The sequence below is a fragment of the Talpa europaea genome (genome assembly GCF_964194135.1).
Source record: "Talpa europaea genome assembly, chromosome: 2".
In the NCBI taxonomy this organism is placed as follows: domain Eukaryota; kingdom Metazoa; phylum Chordata; class Mammalia; order Eulipotyphla; family Talpidae; genus Talpa; species Talpa europaea.
In genome coordinates, this window is record NC_140068.1 from 61,736,020 (window position 1) to 61,756,163 (window position 20,144).

General features: G+C 34.8%; 1 protein-coding gene across 5 annotated transcripts in view; it reads right to left on the bottom strand.

Annotated features, from left to right (window-relative positions):
• The window catches only part of DOP1A (DOP1 leucine zipper like protein A), a gene marked incomplete at both ends in the record, with an annotated part of 61,086 nt that overhangs the window by 27,811 nt on the left and 13,131 nt on the right, over positions 1–20,144 (bottom strand). For 3 of the 5 annotated variants that reach the window (XM_084257396.1, XM_084257394.1, XM_084257395.1), the window contains 10 exons: positions 1,837–2,096; positions 3,443–3,543; positions 6,191–6,343; positions 7,550–7,824; positions 8,446–9,067; positions 13,760–13,993; positions 14,304–14,333; positions 15,038–15,152; positions 16,825–16,944; positions 19,034–19,154. In XM_084257396.1, the coding sequence (XP_084113522.1) occupies positions 1,837–2,096; positions 3,443–3,543; positions 6,191–6,343; positions 7,550–7,824; positions 8,446–9,067; positions 13,760–13,993; positions 14,304–14,333; positions 15,038–15,152; positions 16,825–16,944; positions 19,034–19,154 (2,031 nt within the window). The remainder of the gene's footprint in view (positions 1–1,836; positions 2,097–3,442; positions 3,544–6,190; positions 6,344–7,549; positions 7,825–8,445; positions 9,068–13,759; positions 13,994–14,303; positions 14,334–15,037; positions 15,153–16,824; positions 16,945–19,033; positions 19,155–20,144) is intronic. The other 2 variants (XM_084257397.1, XM_084257398.1) reach the window with 1 other exon arrangement.

Here is a 20,144-nt window from a genome sequence, read left to right on the forward strand (position 1 = left end):
CTTAAAAATACTAATTTGAAAGTAAACTTGCACTATGTTTATAGCAGCACTATCTATAATAGCCAAGATATGAAAACAACCAAAATGTCTCAGAACAAATGAGTCGATCAAGAAGATGTGATATATATACACAATGGAATATTACTTGACAGCCAAAAAAGATAAGCTAAGGCCATTTGCAGCAGCATGGATGGAACTGGAAGGGATTATTCTAAGCAAAGTAAGCCATAAGGAGAAAGATAAATGTGGGATGGTTTCACTTATATGTCAAATCTGGAGAAGTGAAAGGATTGGACAAAAACAAACTGTAAGACTGACCCTTGATAGCAGATTGTAGCTCTGAGACACTCAGGAGGGGAGGGGGAAGAAAAGGAAGAAAGTAGAAAACAACAGGGGAGTAAAGTGCAGTGAAGTGTGGTGCAGGACAGGGAGTATTTTGGTGGTGGGAAAACTATGGTAATCTCATCTGAGGGGAGAAATCCTGTATTGTGGGGAAAAAACAAAAAACAAGGATGTTTAAAAAAAAAATTCAGTGCTTTTTTTTTTCCCTCTCCCGATGTGATACTTTCCTTTACTTTTTTCTATTTCTAAGAATTCAAGTAGTTAGTATTTTGAAAATGCATAAATAAATCACCTCCTTGATTTTAATAAATTAAACAAACTTTTATGAATTATCTAGTACGAGTAAGGCCTTAAATCAGGAAACAGTAAGGGGAGAGAAAAGGCATCCACTGTTCTAAGTTTAAAATTAGTAGGGGATCACAAATCATTCATCAATTTTGTACTTTTTGAGAGGCACCCTATGCTGGTGGCATTCTTTTAGAGGCGGTAGAAGGCTTCGTTCCATGTGAATAGAAACCAAATGCTATCACCTTCAGGGAAAAGCCCATGATACCCCAGGTGGTTTTTGAGATGAATCTCAGAGGAGAGGTGAGAGAGACTTCAGCAGACAGGCAGTAACTGTGGTATGTAAAGCACTAACACAAAGAAGTTCTGGCCATCAGAGTAGAGCATGCTTTTGAAAACTGAGGGGATTCAGTGGAAAAAGGAAGCTAGAGGAGGAACCATGGCTCTGTAGAAACACACTAAAGAGTAAGTAGGAGAATGAGAGTTTAGGTCTAAATCCATCACTTAATCAGTGGTGGGATTTTGAGAAAGTCACAGCCTCCTAAGCATCAGATTCTTGCTCAGGAAATTAAGCTGCTTATTACTGGCCTCACAAATTTATTTAAAAAATACAAATGAGATGGTTTCCTAATGTATAATAAAATAATCTGAGGCAATTATCCCTGTATTATATACGTGATCACATGACAGCTTGTAAAGTGTGGCCAGCATAGTAACAATGACTACCAAATATTTATGATATGCTGGTCACTGCACTAAGCATGTCACAAGCATGACTAGATCTAATACAACAAAACAAAATCCTGACTGATGGGTATTTTTATTCCCATTTTATAGATGTGGGAAATGACTCATGAAATATAAATAAACATTGTAATTCCCAGGGAAGTATCTATAAAGTCTTGTAGGACCAAGACTACTAAATAAACATTTAAGGTATCTTCATCAAAGACTATCTCTGACCAGAGCTATGCTGATTCCTCCCCTAAAATAATCAGCTGATAAGAAAGCCAAGTACTCTAAGATGGTCATTGCTAAAATACATTCTGACATGGCCCACAAGCACATCATGAGTGCATGCAAAGGGGAGAAAAAAGCCCATGGAGAAAATATCACATTCAATTCTCTTGCCAATTACTGTGGCATTCACCTCTCTATTTTAATGTCTTAATTCTAAGAAAAATTGTACTACTTCCATGTGATATTCACCATTGCTGCAGGCAAAATTTTGCATGAAATGCTTGTCACTCTCTTCTCCAGGATAACAGGGAGCCTTATTCCAATAACGTTCTGCTTGTACACGCTGCACTGAAACCCTCTGAGTTTTGGGATGAAGCAGAAGCAATAGCAATGGTTCCAAAACTCTTGCGATATCATGTCTTTGTAGGACTTGGTTCAACCAGGCTTGTCCCACAGAGCTGGTAGAACCATCAAGACTGTTAAGGCTATCTAACATGATGAAAAGTGACCTACAATAAATACCAATAATTAAAATAAAGAACAAAATACCTATTTTAATTGTAATACTCCAATTTTATGAAAATTAATATCACTATAAAGTTATGTTTATTATTTTGCATTAACTTTTTTAAAATAATCATACTTCAAGATAACTTTGACCACAGTATTTTAATAATCTTAATCCATACAATCTCAACAGATACAATGAGGAGAAAATAGTTCTTTTCCCTTTCCTTATATACTTTTGTTTCTTGAAATTTCACAAGCATACATTTATTTTATAATATAAGAACAGAACAAAAATTTAGTCATGTTTTAGCAACACATTCCTGTTCATAAAAAAAAAAATAAAATAGTGAGTTTCCTGCAAGACAGCACTATGTCCCTGCTCCCCTGCTCCCAGTTTCTTTCTGAGTTAAAGCTATGTGTGTATTTCAAGGAAAGACCATCTAGGTAAGGTATGGAGATCAGAAAACCCAAGATATGGGCTGTCCACTTTATTTCATGGGTGGTCTTGGGCAAGCCACTTAACTTTTCTGGGCCTCCACTGCCTACTTGTACGATAAGGTGTTCATTAAATTAGACATAGTATTTGGAAAGTGCCTAGACCCTGAGTCTTGTACATTATAGCGTTTCCATAGCCAGATCACCTAAAAATTGTGATGCTGCTTGAGAACCACCAGCTGAAATAACATCCAGTAGAGTACAAATGGGATCCTAACTAGGCTTTAAGCAGAGCTATATTTCTGGCCACCTTTGAGTGCTGTTGGTGAAACTAACTTAATCCACTACATGAAAGTCAATATAAAAGAAAGTTAATGCCAATTTCACTTTGGGTATGAATCATCTAAATAGTCTAAACAAAGAATCAAAACCACTCTCAGGCAGCTATAGATTCTTTGAATTCATGGAAAGGATTTGTTACTATTTTAGCTATAGATTTCAATAAGTCCAGTTCAGGAAAATAGGTTAAGAATAGCTGGATTAGAAGCAGTTATATAAACTACTGTTTATATGCTGTTTCACTAAATATGAATATAGATTCAAGTGCAATAATATACTTTGCTGTATCCATAATATCTAATAAGTTATGCTGCACATATTAAAGACTTGATGAATAGTTGTCCAATGAAAGGAACAGAACTAGAAAGGGAAAATCTGGTAGATAAATGAAAATGTCAAAAAAAAAAAAAAAGAAAAGAAAATGTCATGCAGTTTAAAACAGGTTAAATTTTTTAAAAATATTAATAAATTCTCTTTACAAATCTGTACCTTCTAACTTCCTAAACTGGTCAGAGAAGTCAAGAAAAGAGACATGAATATGACGAAAATATGAATACAAAATGTAACCAACCTGTCAAAAGAGCGTGCAAAAGATGAAGATTTATTTATATGGAGGTCCCTTGTTAGATGCCAAAGAACTGCAAACTTTGCATGTGCTTCCATCCTTATTTTCTGAGGAGGAATATGGGAGATGAAATTATTTCTCCCTTGAAGATGTTATTTCAGCAAAATCAAAGGAAATATTTAAGAGTGTTATATTCAATGTTCACAGTACTCCAATATATGCTGAAACATACTTTATGTATTTTGTAGAAGTAGAAATGTAGACACTATTTCAATAGAGAAATATAAAATTTGGGCCTCCCTGGTGGCCTAGGGGTTAAGTCTCAGTGCTGTTACCTCTGTGGCATGAGTTCAATCCCTAGCCAGGGAGCTAACCTACATATGGTGCAGAAGACAAACTTCTCATGTCTCGCCTGCTGCTCCCCTTAGCAGTGTACTTCAGTTAATCTGCCTGTTCTGCTCCCCACTCTGTCTTTGGTGAATTCTCTCACCACCCCCTGTATCTCTGGCTTACACCCCAGTTCTTCTATGCAAAAATAAATAAAAATTAAAAAAATATATAAAACTTAAAGGATAATCTCCTATTGCCTCATAGTTTACACTAAGTAGTTTATGATAATATTATATAGCAAGATAGAAGGAGCTAATATTATACATGTCATGATATCTCAAATGTAGGAAGTACTAGTCCCCTCATTTTAATGTAAATACTTAGTAGAAAAAATTGATTTTATTGTATCATATAATTCACTTTTACTCCCAGAAATTATTAATCACAAATGAATTTATCATCACTTACAAATCTGCTTAAAAATTTAAACACCTAGAATTCATTTCTAAAAAATTTTATGCCACTTTTGAGATTATTTGGGAAAGAGTGTTATAATAACACACAAAACAGTATAACTAAAAGACTACCATTTTGTATTTGATAATATGTATTATTAGCAATCAAGTAGAACTTGTGATATTATCAAAACTTTTATAACTTTTCTCCAGTACTTGTTGTAATACTTCAAGTAAAATCAAGGACTGCCACTGTCTAAATAGCTTTTAATATGTCACTGGAGTGCTTGTTTTTTTCTGTGCAATCCATAAATGCTTTCCCTGTGAAACCCGTATTTGTACATCAACCAATACAAAGATGTAAAAATGAAACTAATAAAAATATTTTAATTGTTTTTCATGAATTATAACATCTTTATTCAGAACTTAGAATTATTTAAAAATTATGTTACACAAGTAAACATTTGTCTGAAATTTATACTTAATGTAAAATAAACTATTAAATACACTTTATTTAAAACTATTTCTGAAAAATTTTGACAGAATGCATTAAAACAGTAATAGAACTTTAACATATTTCTTAGAATAAACTTTCTATTTCTCTCATTTACTCCTTCATTTCCCATATTAACCCTCTGATCTTCTCCTCTACCAAAAGCTTCATTTATTCAACACAATATGGCAAATTCAAGCCATATGGCGAATTTTGAATATGGCTAATTCAAGCTCACTAGTATTTTTTAAAAAATTATAAATTATTAAAGGGCCTCTCCTGGTGGCACAGCGGTTGAGCGCTGGGCTGCGAAGCTGCCCGCAGCCTCTGCAGCACTGGTTTGATCCCTGGCCACCACGCGAGGGTCCCACATGGCATGGCAGAACTTTCCTGCCGCCCGCTGCTCCCCTCAGCAGTGTACTTCCTCAGTCTGCCTGTTTTGCTCCCCACTCTGGCTCTGGTGAATTCTCTCACCCTCCCGTGCTTCTGACTGTACCCAGTGCTTGTATGGATAAATAAATAAATCTTAAAAAAAAAAAGGTTAAAAAATTATAAATTAGGGCAATCTACTTCTAGAAGCTGTTGGATAAAATGTTCAATTTATAATACAGAGCAGGCACAGAAGACCATAAATTCATTAAACTCGCCTGAAGAGGACAATGAGAATGATTTATTCCAGCTCCTCAGGCCAGTGTACTGCTGTCATTTTATTTATTTTTATTTATATATGCACACAAGAGCTGGGATGTGAGCTGGAGGTGCTAGGGGGTGGGATGAGAGGATTCACCAGAGACTGAGTGGGGGGCAGAACAGGTGGATCTACTAAAATATACTGCGAGGGGAGCAGTGGGTGAGGCAGGAGAGGTCTGCAGCGCCATGTGGGTAGCTCCCTGGCCAGAAATCGAACTCATGATGCAGTGGCTGCCCATGGCTTCATAGTGCTGAGACTTAACCCCTTAGACCATCAGAGAGGCTCCTGTGTTTTCATTCTAACCAACTTATGTATCACTTTATATGTATTAGAACACAAAGTTCTTATTTTGGATATTTATTATCATACAAATAATATAATCTCACATATTAGCATAACTTAAAAGTGTTAAATTATACATTATTTCATTCCCCATGCATTTGTTAATTACATTAATTGATTCTATCTGAGTCCACTGATTCACCTTTGAATGACCCAGCAACAACTTTAAGCAACAACTTTAGTCTGGATGCTACCCTTAACTATTATCCTGAACCAAAAAATAAATCCAGCATTTGATTTTAGGTTACTTGATTTTTCTTATTCTCATGCTTTCATGAAAACCATTCCTCTAACAAGAAAAGAACACATTTAAAGATAATAAAAATCACTCAAATTGAAGCTATATTATATATCATTCAGATATTAGATGCAATTATTTTACCTTAATTTACTTATTGGTACAATGGGAACAGAAGGAGGTAGAAGACAAGAGGAGACTTTACCTTATCCTTATGAGTTAGCTGCTGACTTATAACATCCTCACAGATGCTAGAAGAAGGAACCAAGTTATGTAATTGATAAAATAGTTCCACACTCTTCTGGTGATGCTGAGGTGTCCCATCTCCTAGTTGGTCCCACAATGTTAAAGCTACATGCTAAAGGAAAAGATGTAAAAGTGATAGTGTTAGAAAACCATAAACGAAAAGTTATTAACAAACATTTCTTACTAGGTTCACCTATATCTCTGCCAAATGTGGAAGGTATTTAATATTCATTATGCCACTGGGATGAGATTTAAAAGTGTAGCTTTCCATCTGCCCACTTTCTGGTCATCCACAGTCTCAAAACCACTTTATTTTTTATTTATTTTTTTTAATAGAGGCATGTTTATTTATTTATTTGTTTGTTTGTTTGTTTTGTTTATACATGCACTGGGTACAGTCAGAAGTGCCGGAGGGTGAGAAAATTCACCAGAGCCAGAGCGGGGAGCAGAGCAGGCAGAAGGACCGAAGCACACTGCTGAGGGGAGCAGCAGGCGGCAGGAGAGGTCTGCGCGCCATGTGGGACCCTCCTCTGGTGGCCGGGGAGCAGCCAGGAATCGAACCGGCACCGCAGAGGCTGCGGGCAGCTTCACAACCTAGCACTCAACCGCTGCGCCACTGGGGAGGCCCACTTTAATAGTCTCTTAATGATATTTATTTTAAACATTAGACACGAAAGCACTTTCTACAGGGCTTAGATAAGTCTCTACTTCACATTTTAGTGACCTAAGTAATGCTAGTATTTATGATTATATGCTACAAAGTAAAATAAAATTCAATTTAGATAATCAACTCGAGGAATAAAGCTGAATGGATGTGGGGCCTCCTCATGGTCTAGGGGTTAAGTCTCAGCACTATCATTGCGAAGGCCTGAGTTCAATTCCTGGCCAGGATGCTAACCCACATATGGCACACCAGAACTCTCCTATCTCACCCACTGCTCCCCATAGCAGTGTATTTCAGTAAATCTGACTCTTCTGCTCCCCACTCTGTCTCAGGTGAATCCTCTCACCCCCTGTACCTCTGGCCTACACTCCAGTTTCATAATAAATTAATAAATCTTTAAAAAAAAGAATGAATGCATTTCAGAATGCCTTAATACTTGTATTAATTTACCCTATTACCTCCTTAACCTTACCTATTTTCTCCTCACAAAACTGGGGACAAGATGGGAAAAGCAGTACAGATCAAGTGTGGTATCTATTTCTATATGCTATAATATTAAAAGGTGTCAGTTAAGTTGATTGATTATCTCCTTTAAAATCCCTGCTAAGCACACTCAATATTATCTCAGTCATGCATGTATTTCTTTGAATTTACCTTAAAAAAGTCCGTCTTCTCAGCTATGTATCTCAGATTACCCGGAGTGAGGGGAGGTCTAATAACCACAGCTACTCTTCCCTGGTTTGGACTTAAGGGCTGGGCAGGCTCCACACTATTGATGTTTTCCCCAGTGACCATGGCCACAGACTGAGTCAATCCTACCAGGTCCATGACTAGTGAAATAGCAACACTCTGCACACTGAAATCACTTGCGTGGCTGCACGCATTCATTAGAGTTTGAAGCCACAGTGGAGGCTGCACATGCTCCCAGTCTGAAACAAAAGATGGAAGACAAGTTTATCACATGAAACCTTTCACTTTTGTTTCAAGTTAATAAAAAAAAAAAGGCAGCTTTACTTAACACCTTGAGGCCTTGCTCTGTTAATAAATTATGGTTTCTCATCTTGACTAGAGCTTTAAGAAAATAAAGTAGAAACAAGAATTTCACAAACTTTTTTATTATGTATTTTTCTCATATTAAGTCATATTGTCCTGTCTGGGAGACAGTATAGTAATCAACAGACTTATGTAGTTCTCACTGCACTATGTGTGTGTATATATGAAATTAAATAAAAAAGGAAAACATATATGATACTAGCCATAAAAAAAAGAAACCAGTGGATCAAAACATTAAATTACTTTTCTCAAGAGAAGAGAGTTGCTTTCTTTCATAGTTTTTACTCATTTATAAGCAAATTTTGATAGGTATCAAAACCACAATCTTTTCCAATATATCAATCTCCCCATAATGACAAAATTTCATAAAAAAAATTGGAAACTAAAATAACACTTTTATTATGTAAAAAAAAAATCCCAGTTTAAATATCTGAGTGTTAATTAAAAGAGAGGTGTGTTATAGGAAATATTTAAATATAATAAAAAGAAGACCTTACCAGTTTCTGATTTTTCAGAACGTAACTCTGAGGTATGGCTCCCCTCAGCAATGTAAACTGGGAAACTTGAGCACTCCAGAAATAGCTGACAGGCTGCAAGGAAGGAGGAAAGGTATTCTCTGGAAGTTTTTTGTTTACTTATGTTTCTCTCTTTTACATCTCCATGTGAATCCCTGTCCCATTTTGAAGCCTCTCCTTGCTCTCGACTGAGATCCCCTTGCTGATCTGTAGCCAAAGCCTGAGAAAAAGATTTACTCTGAATGATATAGAGATTAATAAGTCTGGTAAGAAACTGTTGGACATATTCCAAGCAACACTGCATTGCAGTCTTCTGGACTGTCTTCCCACTTCGGGTTGCTGTTCCCTGAGTGATTATGGGAGGGGGCTGGATAGTAGTTTCTTCAGATCCCACAGTAGAGGCTGTTTCTGTCTCAGAAGATGTGCTACCAATTGGGATGACAGTTGCTCCATGTCCCTCACTCAGTTCTCTGTCAATGTCATCAGTGTGCTCTGCTTGATACTGTATAAACTCAGTGAATCCACTCTCTGATGATCGACTACTTGGTGGATTTTCTCCATCTTCAAACACTTCAGTAGGATTTTCAAGAGAAACTGATGATACCTGATAGAAATTAAAAAGAGCAAAAGGTTAAGTAGCTAAATGTACATAACAGGAATTAAAAATTAGAAATAGCTATATTTTGAAAGAAGTCAGTTTTAGATTATTCACAATTTCATCCAAATATTCAGTTGACCTAAAAACAGTTTCCATAATTGATTCATGTCTATGAAAACTGGTAGAAAGTATTGACATGATTCTAATGTATATATTAATATAGGGTCATCATTAAATATTATTCACTACATGCACTTGATAAGGTTAAGTTCTTGAGGGCAAGACTTATATATGTATAGATTTCTAGAATATATGTCCTTGTTTTGAAACAGCTGAAGGTTGATATAATCTACTTCATGAAATCATTTTCCTCATATCTAAGCAATGCAACAAGGAATGAGATATGCAAGTTAAAAAACATCTAAAAAGTTAGAAATTAAATAGATCATCTTTTTTCACATGAATGTGAAATTTTTGTCTAAATGTACAAAGTAATATTTAATTATTGTTGTTTCTTATATTATTTAAGCAACTAATGAAATAATATTATATACCAGACACTGTACTAGGTACTGGGAGTGGAAGGAATAATTTATAATATAGAGAACATAAAAGACAAATAATTACAATATAAACAAAAAAAATGAACCAGTTAATAGCTGCAATGGATTAACTGTTCTCTCCCCTTATAATAATATGATGAATAAAATTAATGAGCAAATTTTCTAGTTTACTCAAAGTAAACAAAAGTTGTACATTATCATTAACTCCTTGGGTGATTGTACTAGCCTATAATTTGAATTTGGATTCAAACTGCAGATATGCACTAAGTGCTCCCCACAAAACTGGGTGATACCAGAAGTTCCTTACTTCAGTGAATGACACAAGTCATCAAACCAGGAAGATAAAAACCTAATGGTGATTCCAAGTAACTTTTCCACCTCTCCTCCTACATTGACATCAGTGTTGTGGTTAAGGGTGCTGGGTTGTGAATCAGCTAAGGTTCTGTGACCTACTAGCTAGCTTGGCAAGTTATTTAACCTCCCCAAACCTCGGTTTTCTAAACTGTGTAATAGAGATGACAATAATTCCTACATTTTACAGTTGTTGTTAGCATTAAGATGCATATTTAAAGCACTTGGCATAGTACCTAACACTTGGTAAATACTGAATGAAAGTTAATGATCACTCATTACCCTTAACAATCCATTACTGTTACTGTTTTTTCCTCCTATATATGGCTAATCCATCAATTTATTTCCGTCTTCACTCTCCCATCTTATTAACACAAGTCATATCCACCTCTCACCTGCACTATTGCAGGTCTCCCCAAATCCATTTTTGTTTCTCAGTTCCATACTCCACACTGCAGCCAGAGTAATTTTTCTAATACACAAATCTGCCTTTTTCCCTTCAGTGTCTTCCCACTGCTCCTAAGATAAAGAATAAAAGCCTTAGTACAGTAAAAAGGCTGATAAGACCTGGCCCCTGCCTGCCTCAACAGATGTCTCCTCCCTTCACTCCCTTCTGTCTAATAGCCTTTACACATGCTCTTTCCTCTGCCAAGTGCACTCTTCTTTCCACTTCACTTCTATTTGTATTTCTCAAGGGCTGCACTCAATCCCTATTCAAGAAAGTCTTCCTTAGCTCCCAAATTAGATCAGGTCATCCCATATTCCATGTTCCTAGCATTTTTTATTTTCCTTCATACATTTCCACACCTATAATAAAATGTGCAATTATTTGTTTAATGTGTCTCCCAACTAGAAAGAAAGGATTGAAAAGGGCAGAGGCTATAGCTAGTTCATCACTGGATACCCAGTGCCTTACACAGAATGGGTGCTGAATGAAGAGAGGCTGTTTTTTTCAGCTTCAAAGGTAAGAAAACTGAGGCTCAAGGAAGTTAAAAAGAACTTGCCCAAGGTTACAGCAAATAAGCTTAGTAGAAGATAGAAGAGCTCAGATTAGGTGATTCAAAACTTCAGGCTCTTTTTACCATAGTAAATAATTGAAACAGTACAGATCCTTTTTTATTACAATGCCAAATTTTAGAGATGACTATCAGAAATGAACTTCTTGTCAATTTTTCTCCTTTGAAAGGTTACCAACCATTTAAATTTTGTGCAATTCAGCTTTTAAAAAAAGTCTCAATTACATGGTAAAATTGTCATTAGCTTATTACTATAGTTATTCTGTATTTTTTTAAATATAGAGATCATAAAGCAATGGACATTACACAAATATAATACAAGTTATAAATTTAAACTTGCACACAGTTATATTCAGTACTATATTATAGAAATATGTTTCAGATTATAATAAAATGTCTTTCTGAAAATGGAAAGGAATTATAGGTTTGGATATTTGGGTAGAGAGAGTCAATGCACTCATTTTACAGACAAAGAGACAAAATAAGATTTTTAATTTTTTGAAGACTCATTGCTTTCAATAAAGAGAATATATAAAATGCCTTCAGCTTTCAAATATGATCAATTTTTAGACATCTCAGTAACAATAATAATATTGTGCTTCAGTTAAAAAATGGGAAAGAACATATATACCCTGCGAACCCACAGGACAACCAAAGAGAGACCAGGAGGATGGGGGAAGAAGCATATTACATTTTATTATTATATTTTAATGAAAGGCTATTATTTAATTTTCCTTCATTTAATATGAATGAATGTTCCCATTTACCTTATCTAAATCTATCAATAAGGGCTTCTAGGTATTTTCTATACAGTAAATATACACATATTTGGATATGCCATTGAGAAAAAGCTAATGTCATTCCCTTACTCACACTTTTCTCATTCAAATGAAAAAGCTTCAACGGCAGGTAATAACCTATTTTAGGTATTTAGATATTAGGTATTAAGAAGATCCTAGATACATAAATTATGGGAAAATGCTGTAACAAACAATTTTCCAACAATGAGAATCAATATACATCACATATATGTAATAAGCAAGTAGAATGGAAAATGAGAGACAAGTATTAGTTTATGCAGGATAATCTTGGCCCTGAAATTGACTGAGGGACAGTCAAGTTCATTTTATATATGAAGAACAATATGTTTAGGAAAAAAATTTTTTTTTAATTTATTTATTTATTTTACACAAGAACCAGGGTACAGGACAGATGCGTGGGAGGGTGAGACGATTCACCAGAGACAGAGTGGGGAACAGAACAGGCAGACTGATGAAATACACTGCTGAGGGCAGCAGCGGGCACGACAGGAGAGGTCTGCTGTGCCATGTGGGAACCTCGCTGGCTGGCTGGGATAAACCAGCGCTGCAGAGGCTGTGGACAGCTTCACAGCACAGCGCTCAACTGCCTGCGCCACTAGGAGAGGCCCAGTTTTTTGTTTTCTTTTAAAGATTTATTTATACAAGCACGGGGATACAGGCCAGGGGCACGGGAGGGTAAGAGAATCCACCAGAGACAGAGCAGGGAGCAGAACAGACAGAAGGACTGAATACACTAATGAGGGGAGCAGCAGGTGAGACAGGAGAGGTCTGCCATGCCATGTGGGAATCTCCCTGGGAGGGAAATGAACCAGCGCCATGGATGTTGCTGATAGCTTCCCAGCACTAAGCTCAACCCACTGCACCACCGGGTAGGCCCAGGAAAAAAGTTTCATGATTAAAATTTGATGAAAAACATGAGATCATCCTGATAGTATATTTTGCCTGGATGAAAACAAAAACAAAAAAAAAAGCCCTGAGAAAAAGGGCAATTGTACAAATCCAGAATTTAGGTAATGAACCTTATATGCTAGAAATTTAAAATCTTAATAAAAAATAAACAAATTTAAAAATCTATGTTTTAACATAGCACTAATATTGAAGAGTAAATAACTCTGGGTTTCAAGAACAGTATGATCAAAAATTCAGTATATGGGGGAGGGAAGATATGGGGGTGGTGGTATGTGGATAGATTATTGGTAGGAGGGCTGCACCTAAGGGGGATAATAGCTATAGAAAGATGACCTATGATGTAAGAAAAAAAAATTAGTGTATAACACATATAGAAAGGGCCAATGAAATTTAGAGTAAAAACTTTGTCATTATGGTAGCTACTGGTCACATGTGGCTACCGAACATTTAAAATGTGGCTGATCTGACAGAAACTTTAGTATCTTAATTTAGTTATCAGAAAACTCAAGTATGTTTAAAACAGCTTGGTATGTGAATCTAATTTTTCAAATGTAAATTTTATGAAATTAAATATAGATCAAGTATTTCTATTAAAAATTTAATATATGGATGAAGATATAATGTAATTGTAAAATACACACTGGAATTTTGATGACTTAGTACAAAAAGGAATGTGAATACTTGGCTAATTTTTTAATATCAGTTTAGCATTTAATTATATGTTGAAATGGATAACATTAACTATTTGGGGCTTAATAAAACTGAAAATGTTTTCATTGTCTTTTTTTTTTACTTTTTAAAATGTGCCTACCAGAGAATTAAAAATTATGTATGTTACTGGCATTTTATTTCTACTTCAAACTGATGACACAGAAAATAAAAAATGCATTAGAGTCAAAAGCTCAGAAGATAATCTACTGCCACCAAATTTGATCTAGGAAAGATATACTGATATTTAAATAATAATTTAACTTAAACTGTTCCCTTTTGAAGAAATATATTTGGTTTAACAGGTAAAACAATAAATAACATGCTTACCTTTTTATCGTGCCATTCCTTGACTGAGTTGTTCTGTCCACTTGGAAACTGTAATACACCTCCAGTGCTGGCAGATAACAGTGGAGGCTGAACCTTGCTAAGTATCTTTGAACAGAGTCTGAGTGAATCAGTAAGTTCAGTCAAGTGCAATGTCTGGAGATGGCTTGTCAGGGCAGAAACCATCCTAAGCAGCAACTGGGGCAAATGTTCAGTCTGAATCTCAATGTAAGTCTCCTGAAAATAAAAAAGGAAAATAATTAAGTTTAAACAATGTATAATCCAAAGTTATTTATTTTATTTCAATCTATATAAAAAAGGAAATAATTTTACTTATCTACAATATTTTATATATCATGCTCTTAATTAACATTATATGGTCATTTTATTATTAATGACTTAAATTTCCAATCACAAATTTTCAATTTACTTCAAAGCCTATATTATAAAATAACCCCATATATTATAAATAATGTAATCTGTTATATTACTGAAATTAAATGACAAAAGTGAAAACAATCAATTAAAAACAGACTGAATGTCATACCTGACACAGTACTCTCATACTTCTAGTAGGCTTCAAAATAAGAAAGCAGAATTGAGAGAAAAGATAAGAGGAAAAGATTTCCAATACTCTTCATTTAATAGACAGAATCATTAATGAATATAAATAATATAAATACAGCATTATACTATATATACTAACCATTTAAAATTTCAATAACATGCAATTATGAAATATATTCCACATATTACTTAAGACGTGCGTGTGTATGTATTTATGTATGTATGTATGTCAGGACAATCATGAAAAGTTTTATGAGAAAAAGCTATGCCAAAGGGGAAAAATTAATTTTAAAGATAAAATTATTCAGACATGAGATTTATATCCAATATGAAACATTTAAACTGTTACTAGATTTTCCGAATTTTTTTTTTTTAATATTTTTTTTTTTTTTTTAAGATTTTATTTATTTATTTATTTATTTATATAAGCACTGGGTACAGTCAGAAGCGCGGGAGGGTGAGAGAATTCACCAGAGCCAGAGCGGGGAGCAGAGCAGGCAGAAGGACCGAAGTACACTGCTGAGGGGAGCAGCGGGCGGCAGGAGAGGTCTGCGCGCCATGCGGGACCCTCCTCCTCAGGTGGCCGGGGAGCAGCCGGGGAATTGAACTGGCGCCACAGAGGCCGCGGGCAGCTTCGCAATCCAGTGCTCAACCGCTGCGCCACCGGGGAGGCCCATGAATTTTTTTTTTTTTTTTAAACCAAGGTAGTCTTACCAAAGAAACTATATCCAACAAAAAATCCACCAGTAAGCAGAAACTGGTCAGCTGTAACTCAGATGACTCACTACTATCTCCAGGCCCAATCTGCAGTCTGGCGTGCAGTGTCCTCCTAAAAGGATAAAATTCAATTTATCAACTATACTATTATCATTGAGTGATAAGGATACACAAAACAACAATACTGTCTTTTTAGTGAGGGCTAAATCAACATTGGGGAAGACACAGTAATGTTCTCATGATGAAGCATATTCCCTCTCTCCAGGATACTGGTATACTTCTAGGTGAAAATTCTCAAAGCCAGGTTCCTAGGCTTCTCCTTTCCCTGAAACTTCCATTCTCTACTTTCAAGTGTTTTGGACATGTCTCACATTTTGGTATTTCCCATTGCTCCCATTACTAATATTCTGCCCTACTTAAAATGCATTATTTGTTGTTTAATTTCTTGTCTCTGGCCCTCTGTTTATATCAACTTGCCCTCCAGGATTGCTATCCTGCCCCAACTTCTTTCTCTCATAGGCAGAATGCATCCTTTCTTCAAGGTTTGTTACCTCTTCCAGGAAGCCTCTTCCCATACAGGGACAGGAATCATTTCTCCAACATCATGCACATTATATCTTGCTCTACACTCTGAAGATGCAAAGTCCCTAATCAACAAGGTATATAAGCATATAGACAAACACAACAATGTGACAGTGTAGAAAAAGTTGATTCTGACAGGAGGCCTTCTGAAGGAGTCAGGGAAAGTTATTGAAAGGTGGATGACCTTACCAGACAGGAAAGAAGGAAGAATATTTTATAAAGAAACAGCACAAGGATCAATAGCATAAAAGTTAGCTATAGTTTAAGGAATAGCTAAAGAAGGGTGGATATGTGTATTTGTGAATGAAGATGGAAACCCAGGCTAGTCTAGAGCCAGCTGGCAAAAAGACTCATGATTCCTCTACATTTCAACCACATTCTAATCTCTCTATTAAGGCATTGTTACATTTAGTTTAATACTAGGAACATGTGTGTGCATGTCTTACTTGTTCCCACTATAAGGTCTTTGAAGAAAGGGGCTATTGTCTAGAATAGTGCTTTTCAACTGGTTGCTCAGTAACTGTTAAGCAAATAACTTTCTAAATCATTAAAGATAACTTAATCTTCTTTAATATTTGACATCATTGACATTTATATTTTTTAAATATTCTAAACTCGAGATTATACATGTTTGTTTTTGACAATATGCTCCAGAAGTTTGAGAGGTTAATCTGGTCCTGGTAGGACTTGGTCTAGTGTGCAGAAAGAGCCTCCACTTGGGTTCACTAGTATTTTTGGGTTTTCAAAACATTTTAAAAAATGTATGTCTTATGAAGTGAAGGATTGTTAACCAGTGACAATATGGCCTGGTTCTATGGCTGTACAAACACAAGAGAAACTAAGGAATTTTTTTGTTATTAAAAATGGGAATCATTTTGGGAAAATGTGCTGAGGCAACAGCCATCAATCTGCTGCTTACAATTGTGAAAATTAGATTACTATAAATTCAAGAGAAAAAAAAATGTGATCTGTGCTGGTAAGTAGGTAACTCATCTTTTAAACTTTTTTACAATTCTAAGATTATATGATCACTGAGTTTATGTTCTAGAGTGACATGGTAGAACCAGATTATGACTATTAGATAATTAATATTTGTCAGTAGTAGTAGAACATATAAAAGAACATTCTTTTCATTAGACTCAGAATTTTTTTAAAAAGGTTGACTTTGGATGCTATTAAAATGAATGAAACAGTTAACATACCTACAACATTCTTCAAACCAACGTGCAACGTAATCCCACATGTAGTAAGGCTCAAAGGAATTAAAAAGAAGGTTGGCAGTTTTAATCAACTCTGCTGTTTTCTTATTTTCCCTTAATTTACTGAAAAGGAAAAGATAAAAACTAATAAATATTAACATTTATTTTTCACATGCAAATTTGAATACAATCTTGTTAGGGCAGTACATATTCCTAGGTTATTTGCTAAAAATTTTGCTGGTGAAAAAATCGCAAAAAACTTTTTATACTTTCCTCTATTTATGATTAGTCATTTTCCCAAATTTGAGTCTTCATACCCCAAATGTATGATTAAGATAAGGAACAGCTGTGCTTCTAGCACAAGAACAGGAAGTTCTTTTTGAACTATTTTGAACGCCTGATAGTAACATGGCACTGAATTCTTTTGTTTCCCTTAGCACATATAAACTGAGTAGTGATTTCATTTTTTTTTTAAAGATTTTATTTATACAAGAGCTGGGGTACAGGCCAGAGGCACGGGGGTGTGGGGGGGCGAGAGGATTCACCAGAGACAGAGTGGGGAACAGAACAGGCAGATCGACTGAAATACACTGCTGAGGGGAGCAGTGGGCGAGACTGGAGAGGTCTGCCACACCATGTGGGAATCTCCCTGGCTGGCCAGGAATTGAATCCGCGCTGCAGAGGCTGTGGACAGAATCACAGCGCTGTGCCCAATGCTGCGCTACAGGGGAGGCCCATGATTTCATTTTTATAGCCTCGATTCTAAGAGAATTTTGCCTGCTTTCTTGTGCTGTCAAGGGTTACTTAAGACAGATTAAATAAAATTTATTATTCTTAGCTTAGAAAATGATAAGAACTGTAAATAATTTTTATCAAAACTTGCCATTATTATTGAATGATAATTTTGTAATTTCAAGTGGGACCTCTTACGTCTACTAACTATCCACTTCCCTACCACCGTTACTAATAATTCAAACAACTATTTGTGTATAGTGAGGTATTGTCAAACAACTAGCACATCACAGCACAAAAGCCTAATTATTCTATGGGGAAATATAAAAGATCAGACAGTAGAGAATGAAATAAAGTTGTCAGTATTAACACATCAAATAAAAAATATAAGGAAACAGATTTATCAAAAATCAAAACCTGTCTTAAAATGTTTTAATATATAAAAGTGTGATTTAGGAACACCCAGGTTACCTGAAAAATCCCACTAAGGAAAAAAAAATTTAAATCTACTAAAAAAGAGTTTTATCTAGTTCCTAAATATTTAGGAGTTTTTTTTCCATACATCTTCCTGTGATTAATAATTGATTTCATTTCTTTGTGGTCAGAGAATATATTCCATAAGACTTAAATCCTCTAAAGTTTATAGAGACATATGTTGTACAACATGGCCCATCTGAAATGTTCCATGTGTACTTGGGGAAGAAAAAAAACACAAAAGTCTCACTAAGAAACACTAATGAAATGCAAATTATGTAGAAGACATTGTACTTTTGGAAACTTTATCATTTTATGATAGATGAAACCGAAAAAGAAGAGGCTGTTTAAACTAGAGAAGCAATGAAAATTAAGACTTTGTCAAGGTTTAGCTGTCATTGACTTAAAGAATAGGATATATAATGCGTAATCCCTTGTCCCAGGCATTTAAAAGTGTATATGTGTGTATACTTGAAAGAAAAATTAACCACTAAATTAGGAGAAAATTTTTTTACAGAACATATGGTGCCCTTTGATTCATTTAAAGTCTGTGCTCAAATTTTTCTCTGATTTATGATTTGGCATCCTGAGTATGTCATGTCATCATAAAGCACTATTCCATGCAAATAACCAGGCCTACTTACCAAAGCAAGAACAACTCCCATTACTGACATGTGGCAATTCATATCTTGTAAGTTTAGTGAGTGTAAATAAATTCCCTAGAATCTATATCTTCACATTAACTGCTAAAATTCAGTTTTCTAACCCAGTAAGTTTGAGGACAAATTTTGGAAAATAGTGGTTCTATTATACAGTAATCATATTCTAATCACCTGCTAGACAGATTAGTGCAATAATTATGAGAGTTCATATCACACAAATTTAGTGATATTTTAAACCAAATATTCTCATTCAGAATACCAAACTTCATAGATCAATGTCCACTTTATGAATATTAATGAATGAGAACACTTTTTATGTCATGGTGTATTTTTTGGTAATCTACCTGCTTAACTGAGCATGATCTTTGCTGAAGGGAGGTTCCATCTGAAGATCCAATTCTGCTTTGCACTGAGAATATAATGTTCTAAACACTTCAATTAGGACATCTTCCAGAATTACAGGCCCTAAAATAATATACATATTAGACAATCAGCATTGGTTTAAATTGGCCCAATTAAAGAATGCTTTAAAATAAGTGTTTTTATTAAAACTTTTTTTTTTCAGAAACTAAGCTGCATTTCACATTTTGAGAATAAAATAGTAAATAAATGTTGATTTAACTATAGATTGACATAAACACAATTATAGAATCAGGGGAACTGGTTTTTCCAGTTAATAGCTCTGTTGTCTTAAACAAGTTATTTATTTTCCTCATTTAGAATCAGAATAGTGCCAGAATGTTAAAAGGATTCGAAATTTTTGTAAAGTGGGTAAGCATAGTTCCCAGAATATGAGTTTTCATGAAATGATATTTATATTACTACTATTGTTATTTAAATACAAAAATATCACAAGGTTAAACTTTATTACCATAACAGATGACACTCCCCTTAAAAAAATTCTTGAGCTTCATGTGTCACATGTAACTAAAATAAACTCTAAGAGCCATTGATAAAACTCAAGTTATTTTACTAGTTAGTGCAAGAACTTATACATATTTGCTATAACTACTGCATATAATTTAATAAAATTATATACTTTTTGTTTTCTTCTTAATTTCTGTCCCAGATACAATAACTAACTTCTCAATATATCTAACAAATTAAGAAATATAGAATATAGGAAACACATAAAACAAAGGGGGTGCAGGGAAGAAGTAGAGGAAAATAACCCAATTTTTTTTTCAAGTCCTTGAATTTTATGAACTACATTATATTAATGCCAGATCACAAATGTTTCAATTTTAGTAATGTAATCAGGATTAAACAGCATTTTAAAAATAACTCCTTCATTACATATATAGTAGAGGGTATATTCATACATACACACACACACACACACACACACACACACACACCCCCATACTGGTTGGATATACATCTTAATTTTCTATCTTCTTAATGTTGTAAATTTTACATGGTAAATTGTTGAGAACCTGAATTTAAGGCCACCTC